The sequence below is a fragment of the Erinaceus europaeus genome, chromosome 12 (genome assembly GCF_950295315.1).
Source record: "Erinaceus europaeus chromosome 12, mEriEur2.1, whole genome shotgun sequence".
NCBI classification, from domain to species: Eukaryota; Metazoa; Chordata; class Mammalia; order Eulipotyphla; family Erinaceidae; genus Erinaceus; species Erinaceus europaeus.
The window spans coordinates 39,111,136-39,134,487 of NC_080173.1; the positions used below are offsets into that span (position 1 = coordinate 39,111,136).

Genomic DNA, 23,352 nt, shown 5'->3' on the forward strand with positions numbered 1-23,352 from the left:
CAAGCTTCTCCCAGTACGGTGGGGACCATGGGTAACCTGAGTTGTGCATATTGCAAAGCAAGTATGCTATCCAGGTGAACTGTGTAACAGATCCAATTCTTTTACATTTCTTTTCTTTTATCTTCTTTTTGGTGGTAGTGGTCCTGATGTTGGTGCTGGTTGTGGTGGCTTGTGGTGGTATAGGTATAGCATTCATTCTCTGCCATCCTTTTCAACACTTGGACCTTTGGTGTCTTTCTGCAGGTGTTCTATAGGTTTTATGCCAGTTACTATATCCACCCTCCCTCCATTTCTTTTCTTTTTTATGTTTTTACTATTGTTATTTATTTATTGGGTAGAGACAGCCAGAAATCAAGAGGCTGGCCCCCATTGCCTTGAAAAACATTTTAATGCTATGTTGTCTTTCCTTCTCTCTGCCTTTCTGTCTCTATCTGAAAAAGTTAGCCAGGAGTAGTGAAATCCTATGGATAACAAAGAAAGATTAAAAAAAAATTTTTTTTCTTATTATCATTATTTATCAGATAGAGAGTGCCAGAAATTGAGAGGATAGGGGGAGATAGGGAGAGAGACACCTGCAGCACTACTTCACTGCTTATGAAGCTTTCCCCTACAGGTGGGAACTGGGAACTCGCACCTGGGTCCTTGCACATACTAACCTGTGTGCTTAATTAGGTGCGCCACCACCCAGCCCCCAGAAAGATTTCATTCATTCATTCATTCATTCATTCATTCATTCATTCACTCATTTTGCCTCCAGGGTTATTGCTGGGGCTCGGTGCCTACACCATGAATCCACTGCTCCTGGAGGCCATTTTTCCCCTTTTGTTGCCCTTGTTGTAGCTTTGTTGTGGTTATTATTGTTGTTGTTGATGGCATTTGTTGTTGGATAGGACAGAGAAAAATGGAGAGAAAAGAGGAAGACAGAGAGGGGGAGAGAAAGATAGACACCTGCAGACCTGCTTCACTGCCTATGAAGCAACTCCCCTGCAGGTGGGGAGCCAGGGGCTTGAACTGGGATCCTTATACTGGTCCTTGTGCTTTGTGCCACATGCGTTTTACCTGCTGTGCTACCGCCCAACCCCCTTATTTATTTATTTATTTTTATGAGATTACATATCACTCTGGCATATCTAGTGCCAGCATTGAAGCTAATGACCTCATGAATGCAAGTTCAACACCCTACCACTGGGTTACCTCTGACCACAATAAAATGTTTTCAAGGTTCATCCCCAATTAATGTGTGTCAAAACTTTATTCCTCTTTATGGACTAATAATATTGGGGTTTCTTTTTCAATTTTTTATTATCTTTATTTATTGAATAGAGACAGCCAGAAATCAAGAGGGACAGGGAGAGAGAAAGAAAGACACTTGCAGCACTGCTTCACCATGGACAACTAATAGGGTTATACAGAAGTTACCACATTTTGCTTAACCACCATTGGTGGACATTTGGGATCTTTCTGCCTTTGACTATTATGAATTACAATTAATAGAATTGTGCTACTGCATACGCTTCTGTGTGGATATACTTTTTTTTTCTCTTGTGTGAAAATTGTGTGCAATGATCAAACATAATTTTTGCTCTGGAATAAGTGTTGAAATCAGGAAGTAAGAGTTCTTCAACATAGTTCTTCTTTTTCAAGATAATTTTGTTGACTTTTTATTTCATGCTTAACTGCTCAGTCTAGAAAATTCAGTGCCATGTTGATGAAGTAGGCATATTTATCTTAGTCCTGACTCAACGGGAATGCTCTCAGCTTTTCTTCTTTAATTTTTAATTTCTTTACTGGGGGATTAATGGTTTACAGTCAACAGTAAAATACATGCATATGTTTGTACTTGCATAACATTTCCGCATAACAATACAACCCCCACTAGGTCCTCCTCTGCCATCATGCTTCAGGACCTGAACCTTCCCTCACCCCAAAGTCTTTTCCTTTGGTGCAATATACCAGCTACAGTCCAAGTTCTGCTTAGAGTTTTCCCTTCTGATCTTGTTTTTGAACTTCTGCCTATGAGTGAGATCATCCCATATTCATCTTTTGTTTCTGACTTATTTCATTTAACATGATATCCTTGAGCTCCATCCAAGATGGGGTAAAGAAGGTGAATTCACCATGAACCTGAGACTTTGGAGCCTCAGGAATAAGAGTCTCTCTGTATAACCATTATGCCATCTACCCCTGTTCACATTTCTCAGTTTTTCACATAATAGTTCAACTCTCTTCTAGATCCTCCTCTGCCATCATGTTCCAGGACCTGAACCCTCCTCCCCACCACCACACCACAGAGTCCTTTGGTGCAATATACCAGTTCCAGTCCAAGCTCTGCTTTGTATTTATTGTTCAATTTTTTTTGTTGTTGTTGTGGTAATTGGACTTGTTTCATTGAAGATGCCTTTAAACTTTAGATGGAAATGACTTATTCCAGTATTTTCCTCTTAAGTATTTGATAGTGTCTGGTCTAACATCCAAGGGGTGTTGAAGTCCCCTACTATTACTGTGTTACTGTTAATATATTGCTGTAGCCCTTTCAGTAGATGTTTGATGTATTTGATGGCCTCTCATTGGGTGCATAGATGTTAATAATCGTTGAGACCTCTTGATTAACTGATCCTCTGAGCATTAAGTAATGTCCATCCCTATCTTTAAAAATTTTTATTTATTTATTTATTTATTTTTGTTGCCCTTGTTGTTTTATTATTGTGGTCATTATTATTATTGATGCCATTGTTGTTGTTGGATAGGGCAGAGAGTAATGGAGAGAGGAGGGGAAGACAGAGAGGAGGAAAGAGAGACAACTGCTGACCTGTTTCACCACTGGTGAAGCGACTCCCCTGCAGGTAGGGAGCCGGGGGCTTGAACCAGGATCCATACACCACGTGTTTTGCGCCACGTGCGCTTTAACCCATTGTACTACCATCCGACTCCCTCCTATCTTTTTAAATTTATTCTAAGGTCTATTGTATCAGATTGAGAATAGCTGTTCCTGCCCTCTTTTGTGTTGCCGCTCTCAGCTTTTAATCATTCATTGTGATTTTAGGTGTAGGGTTTTCACAAATCATTATCAAGTTGAGGAAGCTCTCTAGTATAACTTGTTTAATTTTACTTTTTCTTCATAAAAGGTTATTTGGTTTTGTCAAATGCTCTTTGGTTTTTACTCTGTTGATGTGATGTGCTGCATTAGCTGTTGATGTTTAAAAATAACTTGTATTTCTAAGGTAAATATTGCTATATCTGGTTTGCCAGTATTTATTTATGTATAGTGTGTGTGTGTGTGTATGATATCTTAGTAACAATGACCATATCATTTTGTTGGGAGAAAAATAAAAGTACCCTCTACACATAGAGAGCCATCCCATGAGTATTTCTTAGTGTCTTTAATTATAGTTTATATTATTAGTCATAGACATCAAGTGTGTTTCTATTATTACTTTAGCAATGTTGTTATCCTAAATGTGCTATTAATTTTACCATTTCTTTTGTAGTCCAATGTGAAGAAAGCCAGTGTTAAAATTCTGAAAAATTTTGATGAAGCAATAATTGTGGATGCTGCCAGTTTGGATCCTGAATCTTTATATCAGCGTACATATGCAGGGTAAGCTTAGTTCATGGCTACAACTTTTACAGATATACTAAATGTTGCATCTTTTTTTCCTTTTAAGTGAGATTAAAGTAAGTTAAAACATTGCTAGGTAGTTACTAAGCACTCCATAAACATCATTCATTACCACCATGTATGAGATTGGTGAATGTCATTTTACAAGGTTATTTTTAGGCTTCTCTTATACATTTCATTTGATTCATGCATTTGTTATTTGAAAGCTCTGTCTTAAAAGCAAAAACAAATAGTAAAAAGATGCCAATATCATTTGCTATAGGCTATTCCTTTGTATTTCACCATCAAGCTGGTTGTTTATTTTATCCTGTAACAAACTGTCACTCCCTGAACTTTGCCACATGTCCAGTAATCAAGTCATTTTCTTTTCCCTGAAGATGGCTTGGTTATAGACCCTAACTGCACTCCCATAGTACCATAAAAAGGATATTTCAACATGGTTAACTGCTTTTCTCAGAAAGTGACGATATTTGGAAAATCAAAGAGTCTTAGAAGTACTTTGAAGTAAATAATAGCTGCCTGCCCACATAGTCTTTGGAAAGCACACTTCAGCCAGTCAGCATGGTAGTTATCTTTATTTCTTCTTTTAAGAAATGGAAGTCAATAGGCCTAAAGGAGTTAACTCTTAATGATACTTATCCTTAAAGAATTCATATTTAAAAAAAGAATCCTTATTTAACATCTTAAAGCTTGTCAGTTGGTCAGTAGAATAGTTCACTTGGATAGTGTGCACTGCTTAGCCATGTACAAGACTGAGGTTTAAGCCCAGTCCCCACCACATTGAAGGAAGCTTTGTTTCTGTGGTCTCTTTTACTTTCTCTTTTTTTCTCTCTGTTGCTATCAGAAAAAGTCACCTGGAGCGTTAGAGCCCCAAAGATGACTGAAAGAAAGTCTGTCAGTTGAAGTTGCAAAAAATAAAATAAAGCCAGAAGCAAACAAACTCTCTCTAAGACTATGAAGACAATGGTGCTTGGGAGAGTGAAGGCAAAGAACCTTGTGGGTGCATTGTGGAACTGCACTCAGTAATCTTAGAATTTTGTAGGCCACTAAAATCATAAATAAAAAATGGCTTACAAAAAGAGTAAACATTACAATAAGCAAAAAGCAAATAAAATTTTAAAAAATCTATCAGTTGCAAGATGTTTTAGTTCTATTTTGTGTACATAGTAAGTATTTTTTAAATAATATATGAAAGAGTTCAGAAAAGGGCCAGAAAATAGCTCATCCTCTAGGGCACATACCTTGCCAAGCACACACCCTGAATTGAAGCCCAGCGCATACAGCAGTGCCATAGCAACAGGGGAAGCTCCAGTGCTGTGTTATGCATCTGTTTCTATCTGAAATAAAAGAATTGGCCCAAGAGCAGTGAAAGCACACATGCAGACATGCACACAGCCCTATCACAACAAGGGTCAGAGAGAGAAATAATTATTTTTCTCATATTTAAATATAGCTTTCTGTGGTTTTTTTTTTGTTTGGTTTTGTTTTATATTTTGATAAAATGCTTCTCAAGTCAAATGAAATTGTATCAGTTGATATGTTGACACCCATGTATGAAATCATGATAGTATTTTCACTTTGCATGAAATGAAATAATATATATGCAACACAAAATTTAATTTTCTTTTAGCTATAAAACCAACTTATTATAAATCATCAGTTTTACAGATAAAACCTATGTTCCCTCTAACCACATATCAATGCTTATTTTCCTCATTTCCTATTTAGGAATTTCATAACTTACTGTTAGATTTGTCATGTATAATTATTTTTAAATATATATTTTTTTATTTATTATTGGATAGAGAGAGAAATTGAGAGGAGTGGGGAAGATGGGGAGAGTGAGAGGAAGACAGAGACATCTGCAGCCCTACTTCACCACTTGTGAAGCTTTCCCCCTACAGGCAGGGACCAGGGGCTTAAACCTGGGACCTTGTGCACTGTAATGTGTACGCTTAACCAGGTGCACCACTGCCTGCCCCCTTATATTTTTTGTAATGGATACTGTATTCTGTATCTTATGCTTTCATTCACACTGAGTTCTGGATTGTTTTTGTTTTTTCCTAACACTATACAGGCTTACTTCATAATTAATAATTCTTATATAATATTAATTATGTTTCATAATTGTGCCAAATATCCTATAGTATGTTTTATCACTTTTGGTCACTTTAATATTAATGAGTATTGAAGTTAGTTGCAGTAGTTTCATAATATTTCACTGTTTAAACACAGTAAAAGATGTTCTTGTATCAAGAAGTAGATTTAAATTTTAGTACTGGGCCACTTGGTTGAGCACCTAGTTGAGTGCACATATTACTATTTGCAAGGACCCAGGTTTAAGCCCCTGGTGCCTACCTGCAGGGGGGAAGCTTCACAAACAGTGAAGCAGTGCTGCAGCCCCCCCCCCTTTTGACACTCCTTCCCTCTCAGTTTTCTGTGTCCTATCAAAGTTAAAAATTAGTACTAGGAATTAGGCGGTAGCACAGCGGGTTAAGTGCACAGTGACGCAAAGCACGAGGACCCGCGTAAGGATCCCGGTTCGAGCCCCCGGTTCCCCACCTGCAGGAGAGTCACTTCACAGGTGTTGAAGCAGGTCTGCAGGTGTCTTTCTCTCCCCCTCTCTGTCTTCCCCTCCTCTCTCCATTTCTCTATGTCCTATTCAACAGTGATGACAACAATAATAACTACAACAATAAAACAATAAGGGCAACAAAAGGGAAAATAAATATTTTTTTAAAGTACTGTGCAAGTTTATTTTTAAAAGTATCTGTGAAGATTATATAATGTCCAGTCATTAAGAAATATAATGATTTTCTCCACATTCTTATCAGAACTAATTACCAGACTTTGTGTCTTAAAAGAGAGAGATTGAGAGCACCAGAACATCACTCTGAGTTTTAATGTCAGGGATCATACTCAGGGGACTTCTTGCTTGAGAAGCCAACATTTTATCCTATGGCACAGCCCCTAGACTGCCGAACTTTTCATTTCTTTAACCTTAACCTTTAATTTTGGAGTATTGATAATGAGACTAACTTCTTTTGGAGGATGTTTGTTTAGATTTTTCTCCAGTGAAATGAGCATTAACCTCATTTTAAAATTTTTGTTGCATGGTTCCTTAGTGACTTTTTGAAATTTGTTATAATGTATTTTAATCATTAGTTAATTTAATGTCAGTTAAAAATACATTTTTTTCGGGAGTCGGGCTGTAGCGCAGCGGGTTAAGCGCAGGTGGCGCAAAGCACAAGGACCGGCATAAGGATCCCGGTTCGAACCCCGGCTCCCCACCTGCAGGGGAGTCGCTTCACAGGCGGTGAAGCAGGTCTGCAGGTGTCTGTCTTTCTCTCCTCCTCTCTGTCTTCCCCTCCTCTCTCCATTTCTCTCTGTCCTACCCAACAACAATGTCATCAGTAACAACAGTAATAACTACAACAATAAAACAAGGGCATCAAAAGGGAATAAATATATAAATATTCTTATATTATATAATTCCTATAGTTTTCTTGAAGACATAGTTCCACTCTGGTATATGCAGCGCCAAGGATTGAATCAGGAACTTCAGACTTTTTAAAAATTATTATTATTATATAGAGACAGAAATTAAGAGGGGAGGGAAGAGAGACAGACACCTGCAGCAGTAATTTACCACTCATGAAGCTTTCTCCCTGTAGGTGGGGACCAGACACTTGAACCTGGGTCCTTATGCACTGTAGTGTGAGCTCTTAACCAGGTGTGCTACCACCTAGTCCTCTGGAATTTCAGACTCTCAAGCCCCGTGCTTTACCAGTTTAGCTACCATATTGACTTTTTTTTTTAATTGGATAGACGCAGAAATTGATAGAAAGGCACCTGTATCCCTGCTCCACCACTCATGATTTCCCCCCACAGCTGGGGACCTAGGGGTTTGAACTAGGATCCTTGCTAATGGTAACATGTGCATTACCCAGTCCCTCATTTTGATCATTTTTATGACAATTCTTCTTTTTCTTTTTTTTAAATTTTTAAAAAAATTATTAATTTATTGGATAGAGACCGTCAGAAATTGAAAGGGAAGGGGGTGATAGAATGGGTGAGACACAGAGAAATGCCTACAATCCTGCTTCACCACTTGCAAAGCTTTCTCTCTGCAGGTGAGGACCAGGGGCTCAAACCCATATCCTTGCACATAGTAACATGTATGCTTAACCAGGTATGCCACCACCTGGTCTCAACAATTCTTACCTTTTTGTTTCTTAGAAAATAATTTCTGTCTGAATTTTAGAATTGTGAATTAACCAAACATTAATTCATTATATCACAAACTTTTGAGGACTTTGAACATACTGTATTCAATTAAAAGTTGTTTTGCTTTCTCAATAAAAATAAGTCCCACTTTGAATAACATGAGATAGTTATAGATTATATTTTTGGATTTACATGAGATGCTTAAAATTTGATTTTTTTTTTCTTCCTACTTTAAAATTGATTGTTAGGAATTGTATTCTCTCTATGCTTGCCTAGGAAGATGACATTTGGAAGAGTCAGTGACTTGGGGCAGTTCATTCGAGAATCTGAGCCTGAACCAGATATGAAAAAATCAAAAGGTTTGTGGTGTCAGTTTTTTTTTATTGTGTCAAGCCTTTCTTCACACTAATCATTGAAAATAAGTGAAGGATTATTTAAGATTTAAAACATGTATTTTAGGAAATAACTTGCCATGTCTTTCACCATGTGCTTGTCCTAGGTGAGTGCAGCAAGGGTTTCATGTAATGACATCTCCAGTCTCCCTCCAAATCAAAAGTTAATCTTTACCATTTTTTTTTTTTTCTCTTTTCTTTTTTTTAACCAGAACATTGTTCGGCTCTGGCTTATGGTGATGAGGGGTATTGAACCTAGTACTTCAGAGCCTCAGGAATGACAGTCTCTTTGCATAACCATTATGCAATCTAAAGTCTTTTCTTCTTTCTCTTTTTCCCTCATCATCACTAGGGCTTCACTGTTAGGGGTCAACTTTCTCAGAAGGACAGAGGGCAAGTGGGAAAGATACCACACCACTGAAGTTTCCCCCATTGTAGCGGGGGAAGGCATGAATCTGTGTTTCGGGCCTTGCAAATCTTCACATGTAAGCTGCCCTGCCAATCCTGGTTCCTTTATTTTTTTGAAGATGATTACAACATCACTCTCTGCTTCTTGAGCCCAAATTGAAAGCAATGTCTTAGCATTCTCAAGTTCAAGAGAATCTTGGAACTCTAAATGAAAAGAGTTGAGAATCAGGAAAATTGTGACTTGCTGGGGATCACATAGCAGCTTTGGTTCAGAACACCATCTTGACAACAGTTGCAGTTCTTCAGCTTCATCTCTCTTCCTCTTCTTCCTTGCTGAGTGCAAGTATATAAAATGTTTGCAATCCTATGGTTTCAATTTTTGAAACCCTAATAATAGGATTCAGACAAAATTATTGAGTTTTTAGAAAGACCTTAGAGGAGTGTGAGTGTTGAACTTTTAAAATTTCATTAAGGGAGAAAGTGTAACAAGAAGAAACCATTAAAAGGTTGTGGGAAATAAAGCAACTTGTGAAAGTCCTTACCTGTCATATTAAAATTGTTTTACTGTGTAGCCATAGGGAATTTTTGGTACTGACTAAAGACATTTTCTAGGGCCCAATGGTGGCACACCTGGTTGAGCACATGTTACAATATGCAAGGACCCAGGTTCAAGTCCCTGCTCCCCACCTGCAGGGGGAAAGCTTTGTGAGTGGTGAAGCAGGGCTGCAGGTATCTGTCTCTCTTCCATTTTATCTCCCCTTCTCAATTTCTGATTGTCTATATCCAATACATAAAGATAATTTTAAAAATTAAAAAGAGTGGTCTGGGAGGTAGTGCAGTGGATAAAGCATTGGACTCTCAAGCATGAGGTCCCATGTTCAGTCCCCGGCAGCACATGTACCAGGGTGATGTCTGGTTCTTTCTCTCTCCCCTCCTTTCTCATTAATAAATAAATTTTTTTTTTTTAAATTAAAAAGAAAGGCATTTTCTTAGTAGTTGTATGGTGATGTAGTGAAGCGGGGGAGATGGATATCAGAGAGGAGAGTCTGGCAATATGATTGACTAGTAATGTAGACAGAAGAAGATATGAACATAGATGATGTCAACAGGAATTGGAAGTCAAGTATATAAGATTTCCATGGTGTAATTAAAGAAATTGCATTCAGGGAGCCAGGTGATAGTGCACCTGGTTGAGTGCATGTTACACTGTGCAAGGACCCAGGTTCAAGTCCCCGGTCCCCACCTGCAGGAGGGAAGCTTCATAAGTGGTGAAGCAGGGCTGCAGGTGTCTGTGTGTCTCTTTCCCTCTATCTCCCACTCCCTGAGTTTCTCTGTCTCTATCCAATAAATAAAGTTTTTTTTTTAAGAAATTGTATTCATAGGTGAAAATAAACAAGAAAGATAAGCAGGGCCAAACAGTGATGCATCTGGTTAAGCACACACACTACAGTGTGCAAAGTGTTCAAACCCCTGGTCCCCACCTGCAAGGGGAAAAGCTTCACAGGCAGTGAAGGAAGTAGAGCTTCACGTGTCTCTCTGTCTCTCTTTCCCCTCTCAATTTCTCTCTATCCAATAATAAATAAAATTAAAATAGGAAAAAAGATAAGCTAATTCCTTATTATTATTATTATTTTTAGATTTTATTTATTTATGAGAAAGATAGGAGGAGAAAGAACCAGACATCACTCTGGTACATGTGCTGCCGGGGATCGAACTCGGGACCTCATGCTTGAGAGTCCAAAGCTTTACCACTGAGCTACCTCCTGGACCACTAATTCCTTATTTCTGTGTGGCACCAGGGAATGAACTTAGTACCTCCAGCTTGAGTAACACTGCTAAGTCAACCACCTTTACCAAATTTCTTCTTTTTTAGAGAGTGGGGAGGAAAAATTAAAAAAGAGACATGAGAGAAACATCTCAGCACCGTTCCATCATCTATGGAGCTCCCTTGATGCTGTCTATGGTTCTAGTGCTTAAACAAGGCTATGTATATAATAAAAAGGCACACACTTAGATTAAGTTTTATAACATAGATTATCTGGACAAAAAATTATTGTGCTAATTTTTTAGAGGATTAAATTTCTGAGAAAGAACTCAGAAAAGAGTATATAGAAGATGAGGTGGGGACATGTTAAATTTGAGATGCCTTAGAGTGATTATTTAAAATAGATTCAGATATATATATATATATATATATATATTACATTTTTATTTATTTTAATGAGAGATACAGAGAGGTGAAATACCAGAGCACTGCTCGGCTTTGGCTTATTGTGGGGCTGGGGATTGAACCCTGCACCTTGGAGCCGCAGGCATGAAAAGTCTCTTTGTGTAACCATTATACTGTTTCCCAGCCCCAATTAATGTATATTTTTATAAGCCTATGAGACACCAGAGCCTAACTCTACTATCTGGTACTAGGGATCAAAACCAGGGCCTCAAGTCTTATATTCTACTTGATGAACTACTTCCCCAGCCACAAAAGGTACTCAATTTTATTTTATTTCAGTGAGAAAGTGAGCATAATATGTCACCACCATAAGCCAGAGCTGAGCAGTACTCTGGCAATAAATGATTAGGTAGGTAGGTAGGTAGGTAGGTAGAAAGGAGAAAATGATCTGGGTTTTGTATTTTTTTGTGAATGCTCTGTATAGTTCTATCCCAATCTTGAATTAATCTTGGTCATTGCCTAAGGAATAATCTGCCAACCATTTTATTAGTAAAGCAAGTTTATAAAAATGAATCTGTTTGTATTAAGGAGATGGTGAGCTATTTCTTTCTTGGAAACACAGGCTTGCCTATTTCCTTGAGTATTTGCCATTAGTACAGCTGTTGTAGATAGGTGTATGAGCCTTCGGGGATTTGAGGTATGCTAAGGCTTGAGCAGGGTGTCTGTTCCCACCCACTTTCTTTATACAGACCAAAGTTTCAGCTTGTAGCCATGTAATTGTACTAAAAGCCTTTTGCCTAGGAGCTGAGCTGGAAGGTTTGGAAGCATAATAAGTGGATTGAGGGGGCCAAGTGGCAGCACACCAGGTTAAGCACACATAGTATGAAGCACCAGGACCAGTTTGAACCCCCAGCTCCTCCCTTGGTCTTCCCCTCTTCTCTCAATTTCTCTTTGTCCTATACAACAAAATGGAAAGGGGAAGAAAAGAAAAGAAAAAAAAGCATGTAGGAGCAGTGGATTCACACTGAACCCCAGCTGTAACAACCCTGGAGGCAAAAAAAAAAAAAAGCAGCAACTTTGGTGCTTTGATCTCTTTAAAATAAATATAAGTAGGTTGATACTTCCATGCTAGATTCTTACCCAAGACCTAATCTTAGTCATGGTTTTATCCTCTGTGTGTGTGTTTTAATGTTTGTTGCAAATCTAATGCTGGATGATCATTTATCTTTTACTCGAGCATTAAAAAAAAAAAAATTACTCCAAAACAGTCATTCAGGGGTTTATTTTTAATAATTTTTTCCAGGTAAATCAAACTTTGTTGAAAATAAAACATGGGGGGAAGGAGGAAGGAAAGGGGGCTTAACATACTTGATGGTCACATGGTAGTCCCTGCTTTTTATAATTTTTAAGAAGCATCTGTTAGAGAGAGAATAGAGCACAATAAGGTCTGGTATATTTGTTGCTGGGGACTGACTCTGGGGCCTGAGATATGCAAGTCCTGTGCTTAGCTACTGAATTATTTCTCTAACTCAAGTTTTTTGAACCATGGTTTTTACAAGTTAGATATTCTTATGGTATGAAGATAATGTAATATGTTCTGTATATACATGTAGTTGAAAATAGGTGATTGTAGGTAGCTTACTCTGTGGAGTACATACTTTATCAGACTGGAAAGTGTGGGTTCAAACCCCTAGCACCCCGTGGAAGTACCATGTTTGACATTAAGGGAAGCTTCTTAAACAGTCAAGTGGTGCTGCTATTTTAACTCTTCTCTGACATTGAAGAGTCTGTAAGAAACAGTCTAATCATACAGAAAGCTTTGGCCTGCACACTCAATTCATTTGTGGATATAACTTTAATGTAACATTATTTATGGAATCTACATTAAATTTTGGCTTTGCTTACTAGGATCCATGTTCTCACAAGCTATGAAGAAATGGGTGCAAGGAAACACAGATGAGGTAAATTCTTTTAGTATAAAGAAACTTCCTACTTAAAAATTGCAGCCTTCATTGTCTTTTAACAGCATAAGAGCTGCTTGTCATTCTTCACTTTCCTTAGGAAATCTATTAAAAGAATATATAGAGAGCAATGAAAAACCAATATGCCCAGTACATTGAGCAGTGATAAGTACCAAGAAGCCCTCTCTAATAGCATACATATTCAGGGTGTATCAAAGTCAAAAGAATAGTTCAAAATTGGGAGTCGGGCGGTGGCGCAGTGGGTTAAGTGCACCGTGGCGCAAAGCTCAGGGACCGGCGTAAGGATCCCGGTTCGAGCCCCCAGCTCCCCACCTGCAGGGGAGTTGCTTCACGGGCGGTGAAGCAGGTCTATAGGTGTCTATCTTTCTCTCCCCTCTCTCTCTGTCTTCCCCTCCTCTCTCCATTTCTCTCTGTCCTATCCAACAACAAAGCAACGTCAGCAATGGCAATAATAACCGCAACGAGGCTGCAACAACTAGGGCAACAAAAAGGGGGAAAAATGGCCTCCAGGAGCGGTGGATTCATGGTGCAGGCACCGAGCCCAGCAATAACCCTGGAGGAAAAAAAAAAAAAAAAAGAATAGTTCAAAATTGAAAGCAGAATGAGTTTCTGGGTGATGGCATACCTGGTTACAAAGGGCGCATGTTACAAAGCACAAGGACCCGGGGTCAAGCCTCTGGTCCCCACCTGTGGAAGGAAAACTTCACAAGTAGTAAAACAGTGCTGTAGTTACATTTCTCTCCCTCTCCACCTTCCCCTTCCTTTCAATTTTTGATTGTCTTTATCCAGTAAATAAATAAAGATAATAATTTTTTAATTAAAAAAGCAGAATGATTAGAAAGAGAAAGAAAGAGCCTATTCATGATTGACACTTTGTTTAGATAAGGTTCAGGAATCTTTCTTTAGTCACCACATTTGAATGGCATTGTACTTTATCGCTCCCTGATCCATGATATAATAAAAAGTGGACCATCTTTACATCTAAGCATTGCCTGGTGGCAACTGACCACTGAAGGACACCCAGGCATTTAAGTTTGCATCAACCATCAGACGGCAGTATCACTAGAGAAACTAAAACTCACATGGTCCTTTCATCATTGTCCTTTTACATTCAGAAGTGGAAGTTTTCTTTTTGAATAGTTCAGTACACTGACAGATGAGAGGGAGAAAAGAAAAATGTTCTGACCATCTAACATGACAATAGTCTTGATGTTGGCTCCCCAGTAGCTGACTGGAAGACAGTGAATACCATAATAACATCATAGCCAGAGTGGCCTTGGTCCTCTTCTTTCTCCTTGGAAATGTACTTTTTAGGAAGTAGAAATAACATGTATATGTTATACTTAGAGTGCTGATGACAAGTAGCTTGACTTTTCTAATGATGAACTGTTACCAGCAGTTGTAATGACTTCTTGTAGGCCCAAGAAGAGCTAGCTTGGAAGATTGCTAAGATGATCATCAGCGATGTTATGCAGCAGGCACAGTATGATCAACCACTGGAAAAGTCTACAAAGGTGAGGACAACTTGTTCTTGTATGGTTTATCTAAGACTGAAAAGAGTGAGACTCCCAAGTACATAAGCATGTAAAAGAACATGGGGGAGGGGCTTTTGTCTCTCAAGGATTAACTGCTCTGGGAACTGCCCTCTCAACCATAAACAGCTAGAATGTTGGCAAGCACTTACCTCCCGATGTGGAGCCCAGGCAGCAGAAGGCTGTATTCCTTCACAGAGGGATGACAGCATAGTGATCCCTGGCTCACTGCTCAGTATGTTTCCAAAGTGCAGAAAGCAGGAATCTGATAGAGTTTAGTTGTCTTTCTGAACTAAAGCTCAGAAATCAAAAGTTTGGCTGACTCAAACTGACACGAAATTATAGGACAGATTGCCAGAAAAGGAGGAGCCACAAAGAGAATTTGAGTCATCACTCAAATTCAATTTTAAGTAGGTACTTATAGTCAGTAACTATGTATGTGTGAGGTTGAAAATGCCCAAGGCCAGGGAAACACAGTCAGAGTTAGTAGGCTGAACAGTACCTGGAACATGGAACTAGAAATATAGTTCTTTTTCCTACTGAGCAGTAGGTCAGATCAGTAGGTCAGATCTTGTAGTAGACAAAGCATTTGGTAATGTCCTCAGAATGATAATGCCCTATTATTGGAGCTAAATTAACCCTAGAATAAAGTACCTTAATCAGGCTTAAAATCAAGTTTGCAGAAAATCAGACTGCTATGTTAGTAACAGTTGTATACCAGAACAGTGCCTAACCTTCATAAAGGTACACAACAAATTTCAGTGCTCAACAGTGTAAAAGTACAGTGTACAACATTTGATTTAAAAAAAAAAATGCTAGGCATGCGGAGAAATAGAGAAATTTGGCCCATAACGAAAAGAAAGTACAAGGGGGCCAGAAATCGCTGACCTGGTAAAACTGCATGCTTTACCATGTGTGAAGAAGCCCTAAGTTCAAGCCTTGGGACCACATAGGACCTGTGGAACACCTTTGGAGGTGGTGCAGTGGTGTCTCTCTTCTTTTCCCCCCCCAGTTTCCTCTCTCCAACCCTTCCTTCTCAAAGAATGAAGAAATTGACCCCAAGCAGTGCTATTCACATGCATGAGGCCTCGGTGCCATATATGTTTTTTCCCCCTCCAGGGTTATCACTGGGGCTGGTGCCCACACTACGAATCCACTGCTCCTGAAGGCCATTTTTTCCCATTTTGTTGCCCTTGTTATTGTTACTGTTATTGTTGTCATTGCTGTCATTGTTCTTGGATAGGACAGAGAGAAATCAAGAGAGGAGGGCAAGACGGGGAGAGAAAGATAGACACCTGCAGTCCTGCACCACCCTGCAGGTAGGGGTTGGGGCTTGAACCAGGATACACACCAGTCCTTGCACTTCGCGCCATGTGTGCTTAGCCTGCTGCGCTACCACCCGGCCCCACCATTTTTTTTTTAAGGTCTATAGAGAGGGACTGGGCAGTGGCATACATGCCACTGGTAGAGCACACATGCTACTATCCCCAAGGATTCCAGACTCTGGTCCCCAACCACAGGGAGAGAAGCTGCATGGGCAGTGAAGTAGTACGGCAGGTGTCTCTCTCCCCTCTCAATTTCTGTCTCTATCCAATAAATTTTTTTTTTTAAGTCTGTAAAGAGCCAACTTAAAATTATTAAAATTGTGGAACTGAGAGATACTTTATGTGGTAGAACACACACTTTACAGTGCTTGAAGACCTGGATTCAAGACCCAACCAACACAGTGGGAGCATCTGCATGTGGGAAATTTCATGAGTGTTGGAACAGTGTTGTGCTGTATCTCTCTCCTTCACTCTGTCTAAAGAACGAGAGGGGGACACCATCAAAAGTGGTGGGATAGTGTAGGTGCAGAACCCCAGCAATAACCTTGGCTGCAAAAAATTAAGTAAATAAATATTGAATTGGGAAATACGGAAAGCCAAGCAGTGTCACACCCTATAGAATGCTGTGAATAGGGACCTGGGTTCAAGTCCCTAGTCCCCACCTGCAGGGGGAAGCTTAATGAGCAGTGAAATAACTCCCTCTCCTTCTTTACCTCTGTCCCTTTCTCAATTTCTCACTATCTCTTTAAAAAAATGGGGGGCGGAGTGGCTGCCTGCCAGGAGTGGTGGATCCATGCATGATACAGACATTGAGCTTCAGCAATAACTGGTTGTTGGCAGGCAGGCAGGAAGTAATAGTGACAATGTACAAATGTACAGTCAGATTCCTCACAGAGAGTAATTTATACATAAATGTTTTTTCAAAGGCATCCTCCATCCTTGAACCTCTTTATACATCCTTGTATCCCTTAAACTTAGGCATTGTTAAATGTAATTCCAGGAGATCTATTTCTCAATACTTGCTATGAGTCAGCACTACTTTAACACCAAAGACATTGCATGAAAAGAAAACTAGAGACTCATATCCCTCGTGAACATTTGTATAAAATTCTTAATAAAATATAAGGAAACTGACTAGCAGTATGTACAAATGTAATAGCCATCCCAGGAAAGCAACATTGCTCTAATGTTTGAAAATCAATTCCTATGACAGGCCTCAAATAAAGAAAAAAAAAAAAGTTTTTTGAAATATAAAAAAAGAAAATGCAACTGGTGACATTTTTAGAAAACTAAAAACAAAATTTCCTTAACCTGATAAAACCAATAACTAAATTCAAAGTTATTGGGAAAAGACTGAATACTTCTGGTCTGTGATTTTGTTTTTTCCTTTGTTTTTGGAAAAAGGATATAAACAGTCATTACACCAAGGATGGGGAGATATGATATTCACATGCATATGATATTCACATGTTCCTTGTAGGGGGCTGGGTGTGCAACGGGTTAAGTGCACATGGCGCAAAGCTCAAGGACTGGCTTAAGGATCCCCATTCGAGTCCCCTCTTCCTCACCTGTAAGTCACTTCACAAGCAGTGAAGCAGGTCTGCAGCTGTCTGTCTTTTTCTCCCCCCCATGTCTTCACCTACCTTTGATCTCTTTGTCCTATCCAACAACAATAGTAATACCAGCAATAACAAGGGCAACAAAATGGGAGAAATGGCCTCCAGGAGCAGTGGATTCATAGTGCAGGCACTGATCCCCAGCGATAACCTGGAGGCAGTCAATCAAACAGTAAGATGTTCAGTGTTTAGTCAGTAGAAAAATGCACATTAAAATCAGTGGTGTAGGGGCCAGGTGGTGGTACACCTGGTTGAGCGCACATGTTACATTGTGTAAGGTCCCAGGTTTGAGCCCCCTATCTCCACCTACAGGGGAAAAGCTTCCCAAGTGGTTAAGTAAGACTCTAGGTGTCTCTGTGTCTCTCTTCCTCTGTATCACCCCTTTCCCTCTTGATTTCTGACTGTCTCTATCTAATCAGTAAATAAAGATAATTAAAAAAATCAGCGATGTACTGCTACATACCCAATAGAATGACTGTAATGAAAAAGTCTAATAGCACCATGTTTGCAAATATGTAGAGCAGTTTAAACTCTTGTTTATTACTACTGGGAATACAAACTGCTACCGCTAAGTCAAAAACAGTTAGGTAGTCTCTTAGTAAACTAAGCATACACTAGCCCAGTATTTCTTTCTTTTTATTTTCTCCAAGTTCTTTCTTCCTGTACTAATCCTATTCCACAGAAGAAAGAAACTCTGCTAGTCTGGACAGCAAAGGCCAGGCTGCCAATGATCTGGGGAGCAAGGGATGGTGAGGTGGGAAGCATAAACATCCCCAATCGACAGTATCTCTCCCTCCCACCCTCTGCTGTAGGACCATCATTTTCAGTGCATTAACCTTGCCTAGTGTAGGGTTGCTCCCCAAACTTTAGGTTCAGCAACACCCATTCCTTGCCATCTTTGAAACCAATGTTTTACTCTAAGAAATATTATTACTAGAGCTTGGTGTAGTTTTGTTCTGTTTACCAAAGCACTGCTTAGCTCTGGCTTATGGTAGCATAAGGGATTGAACCTGAGACCTCAGAGTCTAAGGCATGAGAATCTTTTTGCAGGGTTGGGGAGATAGCATAATGGTTATGCAAAATACTTACATGCCTGAGGTTCTGAGGTCTCAGGTTCAATCCTCAGCACCACCATAAGCCAGAGCTGAGCAGTGGTCTAGTCTAAAAATAGAAAAAAATTAAAAAAGAATCTTTTTGCATAACCATTAGCTATCTATTCTCACTGCTTGGTGTAATTTTGAATCTTGCCAGAGCTAATTTATACCAAAGCTCTTTTGTAAGCTCTATTCTTTTCTCCATAAGGGTGAGGTTTTGTCTATATTTATGCCCACTTGCTCAGTCAAAACTAAGATAGCAAATAGCAAGATAAAGATGTATAAATAAGTACAAGGTAGCTAATTTTATAATTTCCCTTTGTGTTGGTTATGAGATTTTACTATATGAAAGTTCTTTAGAAACCATTTTGTAAAGCAGATTAAAATTTCATTGAGTCGTATTTCATATTTTGTTACTCTGTACTTTTTATTTTTAGGACATAGAAGATACAGGTTTTTTTCTAAAAATATTTATTTGTTAGAGCCAGAGAGAAATGAGAGGGGAGGGAGAGACAGAGACTCCTACAGCCCTGCTTCACTACTCGTGAAGTTTTCCCCCTGCAGGTGGGGGCCAGGGGCTTGAACCTGGGTCCTTGCACACTCTAACATGAGTGCTTGACCAGGTGCACCACCACCTGGCCCACAGATACAGTTTTGTTGAGAGAGAGTAGGTGAGTTTGTGTGTGTCTGTGCAGAGCACTGCTCAGCTCTGGCTTAATGGTAGTGGGTGGTTAATGCTCTGGCTTAATGGTGGTGGGTTTTGCATAACCACTATGCTGTTTCCCAGGCCTTATGTTATATTCATAAGCTTATAAGACTTCTTTTTGACTATCAAGGATAGTCTGCCTTTTCTTAGAGATCAGCAGATTATTAGAATGGTAAAAGCAATAACTAGCAGTCATTGTTCAGTCCATTTTTAGTCATTTTGTGACCTTTCACAAGTCACGTTCCTTCTCCATTTCCTTATTTCCGCATCAGTAGATGAGAGAAATGGGAAGATCTCATAAGATTCCATTCTAGGGGATGGGTAGTGGCACACCTGGTTAAGCGCACATGTTACAGTGCACAAGGACCTTGGTTTGAGTCCCTGGCCCCCACCTGCAAGGGAAAAGCTTCACAAGTGATGAAGCAGGGCTGTAGGTGTCTCTCTGTCTCTCTCCCTATCACCCCCCTTCCCTCTTGATTTCTGGCTGTCTCTATCCAAATAAATAAATAAAGATAATTTTTTTAAAAAAGATTCCCTTCTAAGTACCATTCCATGAGTTTAAAGAAATCTTCCAGACCTTCCACCTTCTGTATTCCATAAGGAATTTTGGCTTATACTCCCAGGAGTTAAATATTAAGAGATGACCAGAGGGATCTGAACTCCAATTCCGTTAGGACTCAGAGAAGAGGGAGATGGAGTGTGTGGGGGGGGGGGGGGGGGCGGGGTGGACACTCCCCTCAGAAGTAGTAGAAGTGACTTAGAAAGAAAGAGAAGGGGAGTTAGGCTGTAGAAAGCGGAAAGCACAAGGAGCGGCCTGAGGATCCAGGTTCGAGCCCCCGGCTCCCCCTCCTCTCTTCATTTCTTTCTGTCCTATCCAACAACGACAATAGCAGTAACTACAACAATAAAAAGAAATAACAAGGGCAACTAAAGGGAATAAATAAATAAATTTTAAAAAGAAAGAGAAGGCAGGATCATAGAAAGAAATGGACAAATATATATAAAAGGAAATAAATGCTTAAAAAATAACTACAACAATAAAAAACAACAAGGGCAACAAAAGGGAAAATAAATAAAATTTAAAAAGAAAGAATAGTCATCGGGAGTCGGGCGGTAGCACAGTGGATTAAGCACACATGGCACGAAGCACAAGGACACGGCGTATAGATCCCAGTTCAAGCCCCCGGTTCCCCACCTGCAAGGGAGTCGCTTCACAGGCGGTGAAGCAGGTCAGCAGGTGTCTGTCTTTCTCTCCCCCTCTCTGTCTTCCCCTCCTCTCTCCATTTCTCTCTGTCCTGTCCAACAACAATATCAATAACAACAACAATAATAACTACAACAAGGGCAACAAAAGGGAGCCTGAGGCTCCCAAGTCCCAGATTCAATCCCCCACCCCACCATAAGCCAGAGCTGAGCATTGCTCTGGTTAAAAAAAAGCTGAAAGAGAGAGATAAGTTGCCCATAGAATATGCTGTGACATTTAGTGTAAACTGCCTCCCACCATTAATTGAATTGATTAAGGTTTTAGTCTCATCTCAAAAATATCTAGGCTATCATGTTTGCTTCTTCCCAGAGAGTAAAGTGGGATTTGGTCATAAAGAACTTGATCCTGGGAGACCATAGTTTTCTCCTCTCTTTCTTTTTTTTTTTTTTAATATTTATTTATTGCACTTTTGTTGCCCTTGTTATTTTATTGTTGTTGTTATTGATGTTGTTGTGTTGGACAGGACAGAGAGAAATGGAGAGAGGAGGGGAAGACAGAGGGGGAGAGAAAGACAGACACCTGCAGACCTGCTTCACCGCCTGTGAAGCGACTCCCCTGCAGGTGGGGAGCCAGGGGCTCGAACCGGAATCTTTACTCCAGGTCTTGTGCTTTGAGCCACGACGTGCGCTTAACCCACTGTGCTGCCTCTTTCTATAGACCCTATTAAAGTGTCTCATTTTACTCTTTTTTTTTAGTATTGCCACAAGGGTTATTGCTGGAGCTCATTAACTTCACAATCAACCAATCTCCTGTCTTCTTCTTCTTCTTAGGGTGTTATTATTATTATTATCTTATTGGTGTTATTATTATTAGGGTGAAAAGTTATGAGATGTTTTTCTATGCAGAAATGTGTGATTTTTCCAATAATTCAATAGATAATACAGAGAAATTGAGGGTTGGGAGGAGATGGAGATACAGATGGAGAGAGATACCTGCAGACCTGCTTAACTGCTCATGAAGCCCTCTTGCCCCTCAATAGGTAGGGAGAGGGGACTCAAACCTGGATCCTCCCACATAGTATTATGTGCATTCAACTGAGTGTGCCACCACCTGGCCCCCGTGTTCCACCTCTTTATGCTTCCTGTCATTCATATGTGAATAATAATCACAGCATTTCACCTCACAGTCCTGGACTATAGGAAATAATAAATATTGATTCCCTTCTTTTTCTTTTCTGTTTTTTTTTTCCAGCTATGATTCAAGATCTGAGATGAAGAAAATCTACTTTTGAAAAATGGGAGGACCTTTTCCTTTGGTTGGATTCATCAATACAGCACTGTAATTCTTTTCACTGCTCCACCACTGTTGTGACCAAGAGAGACTAGAAGACAATCCTAGACTTCCACCCAAAGCAGAGTGACATGTAGATGTAATTGTTGCACACGATATTCACACAGTGAAAAGTCATAAAGAGACAAAGTGGTATTGTTTACATTACTAGAAAATTACTCATTTTCCAATGGCAATAACCCTTTGTGGAAGAACTTAGTCCCATGGAGTAGACAGGGAGAACATTCTATGTAAGGACTGATGTGTGATGCACATTCTGCAATAGCAACCCATCCCTAAGAGCATCCTAAAGTAGGTGTCAAAGGTGCTTTGCTTTGACCTCCTCGAACAGTGAGTCAGGTCTCTGAGAGCCAGACAGCTCCAGGCAGCACAGTGCTACCAGCTGGGTTTTTCAGTGGAACAGTCTGCCTTCACAGAGACATTATTTTGGAAGAAAGCATATAGGGCACACGTCTAGGCTCATGGCATTGTCCTTCCCATTGGTGGCAGTATACAATGCTTACATTTTAACTGCTCCAGAGGTGCAATGGGTTTAAAACTCTTCTCTCCTGCTGACAGAAAGATGAATCTACTTTACTTTGAGCATTAAGCCTCAGTCCTCTGGAGTGCTGCACTCCAAGTGACTTCACTTCCCTTTTGGAAGACATGTCACTCCAATTTTCTTGTGGTACCTTGAACACAATGTTTATTCCCAGATTGTTTTGTTCGTTTTTGTTTTGTTTTAAGAAGATGGGGGAGCAGGGATGGGGTGAGGGAAAGCACTAGACCTTGATTCCTTCCCTTTCTTCACTGTGAGCTGGGGAGTATGCAGTTGGCAGCCTCTTTCCTTACAGAAGTTGAGAGAGTAAAGTATTCCCTCACCACACTTCCATTTTGTTGGCTTCTGGACCTCCATCTCCTCGCTGTTGGCAGGCTGCCCCTCGGCGAGCACACTCCACTGACCTGGCGCGCCAGTGCTTCCTCACTGCCCTGTGGCCAAGGGGGGAAGGATGTTCTCTTAGGTATTACTGTTTTTGCTCAGACTTTGCAAAAATATATATGTGTGTGTATATATACATATAACTATTAATCACCTCTGTCCTTGAGAAAGTCTTGAATGAATAGAGAATTTATTCCCTTGCAATATTTGATTGTCTACAGGCACACTTTCACCAACAGAAGAAACTAAAAGGCTGTGTATGTTTTTGGTACTATGTACCATCTCTGTTATTCTTCTAAAGCAAAGTATTCATGTACCTAAACTACATTCTATTTAATTGTGTTTGATTTAAAATATATATATATATATATGAATTATATTTAAAATTGTGTCAACTTTCTGCTTCCAGGGTACTTATGACTCTGCTACTGAGGTGTGTTGATTCTTCCATATATTTCCAATCACCTAACAAAAAACCCAGAACGTGAGCCACTGCTGGATTTAACCCTTGCGTTTGGAGCATATGGGATAGCCCTGAGGTTTTACTAGGTGTATATGCTGTGTTTCGATCATTTTGATCTCTTAGCAGAACATTTTCATCTGCTTTACTTGGCATCACTCTTTAAATAACAGAAAAGGCAATATTAAGGTTAAAGAATAAAATGTGGTTTTGGGTGACTCTTGCTGCCTCTGCATGTTTTGGAGTGACATTTCATGTAAGACTCTAGGCTGCTTTAACTAGTGCTTTCGGTTAATAACTAGTTATCTTTTTATGTATATTTTGTGCATCTGAGCTGGATCTGTCAGT

At 39.7% G+C, this 23,352-nt stretch overlaps 1 protein-coding gene across 7 annotated transcripts in view; it reads left to right on the top strand.

The window, feature by feature from the left end:
• Positions 1–22,133, top strand: part of AKAP10 (A-kinase anchoring protein 10) — a 76,944-nt gene extending 54,811 nt beyond the window's left edge. For 5 of the 7 annotated variants that reach the window (XM_007526171.3, XM_060203170.1, XM_060203166.1 and 2 more), the window contains 5 exons: positions 3,489–3,598; positions 8,123–8,205; positions 12,725–12,777; positions 14,217–14,312; positions 21,527–22,133. In XM_007526171.3, the coding sequence (XP_007526233.2) occupies positions 3,489–3,598; positions 8,123–8,205; positions 12,725–12,777; positions 14,217–14,312; positions 21,527–21,532 (348 nt within the window). In that variant the 3' untranslated portion in view covers positions 21,533–22,133. Of the gene's footprint in view, positions 1–3,488; positions 3,599–8,094; positions 8,206–12,724; positions 12,778–14,216; positions 14,313–21,526 lie in introns of those variants that run through there. The other 2 variants (XR_009552988.1, XM_060203167.1) reach the window with 2 other exon arrangements.
• The last annotated feature ends 1,219 nt before the right edge of the window (positions 22,134–23,352 follow it).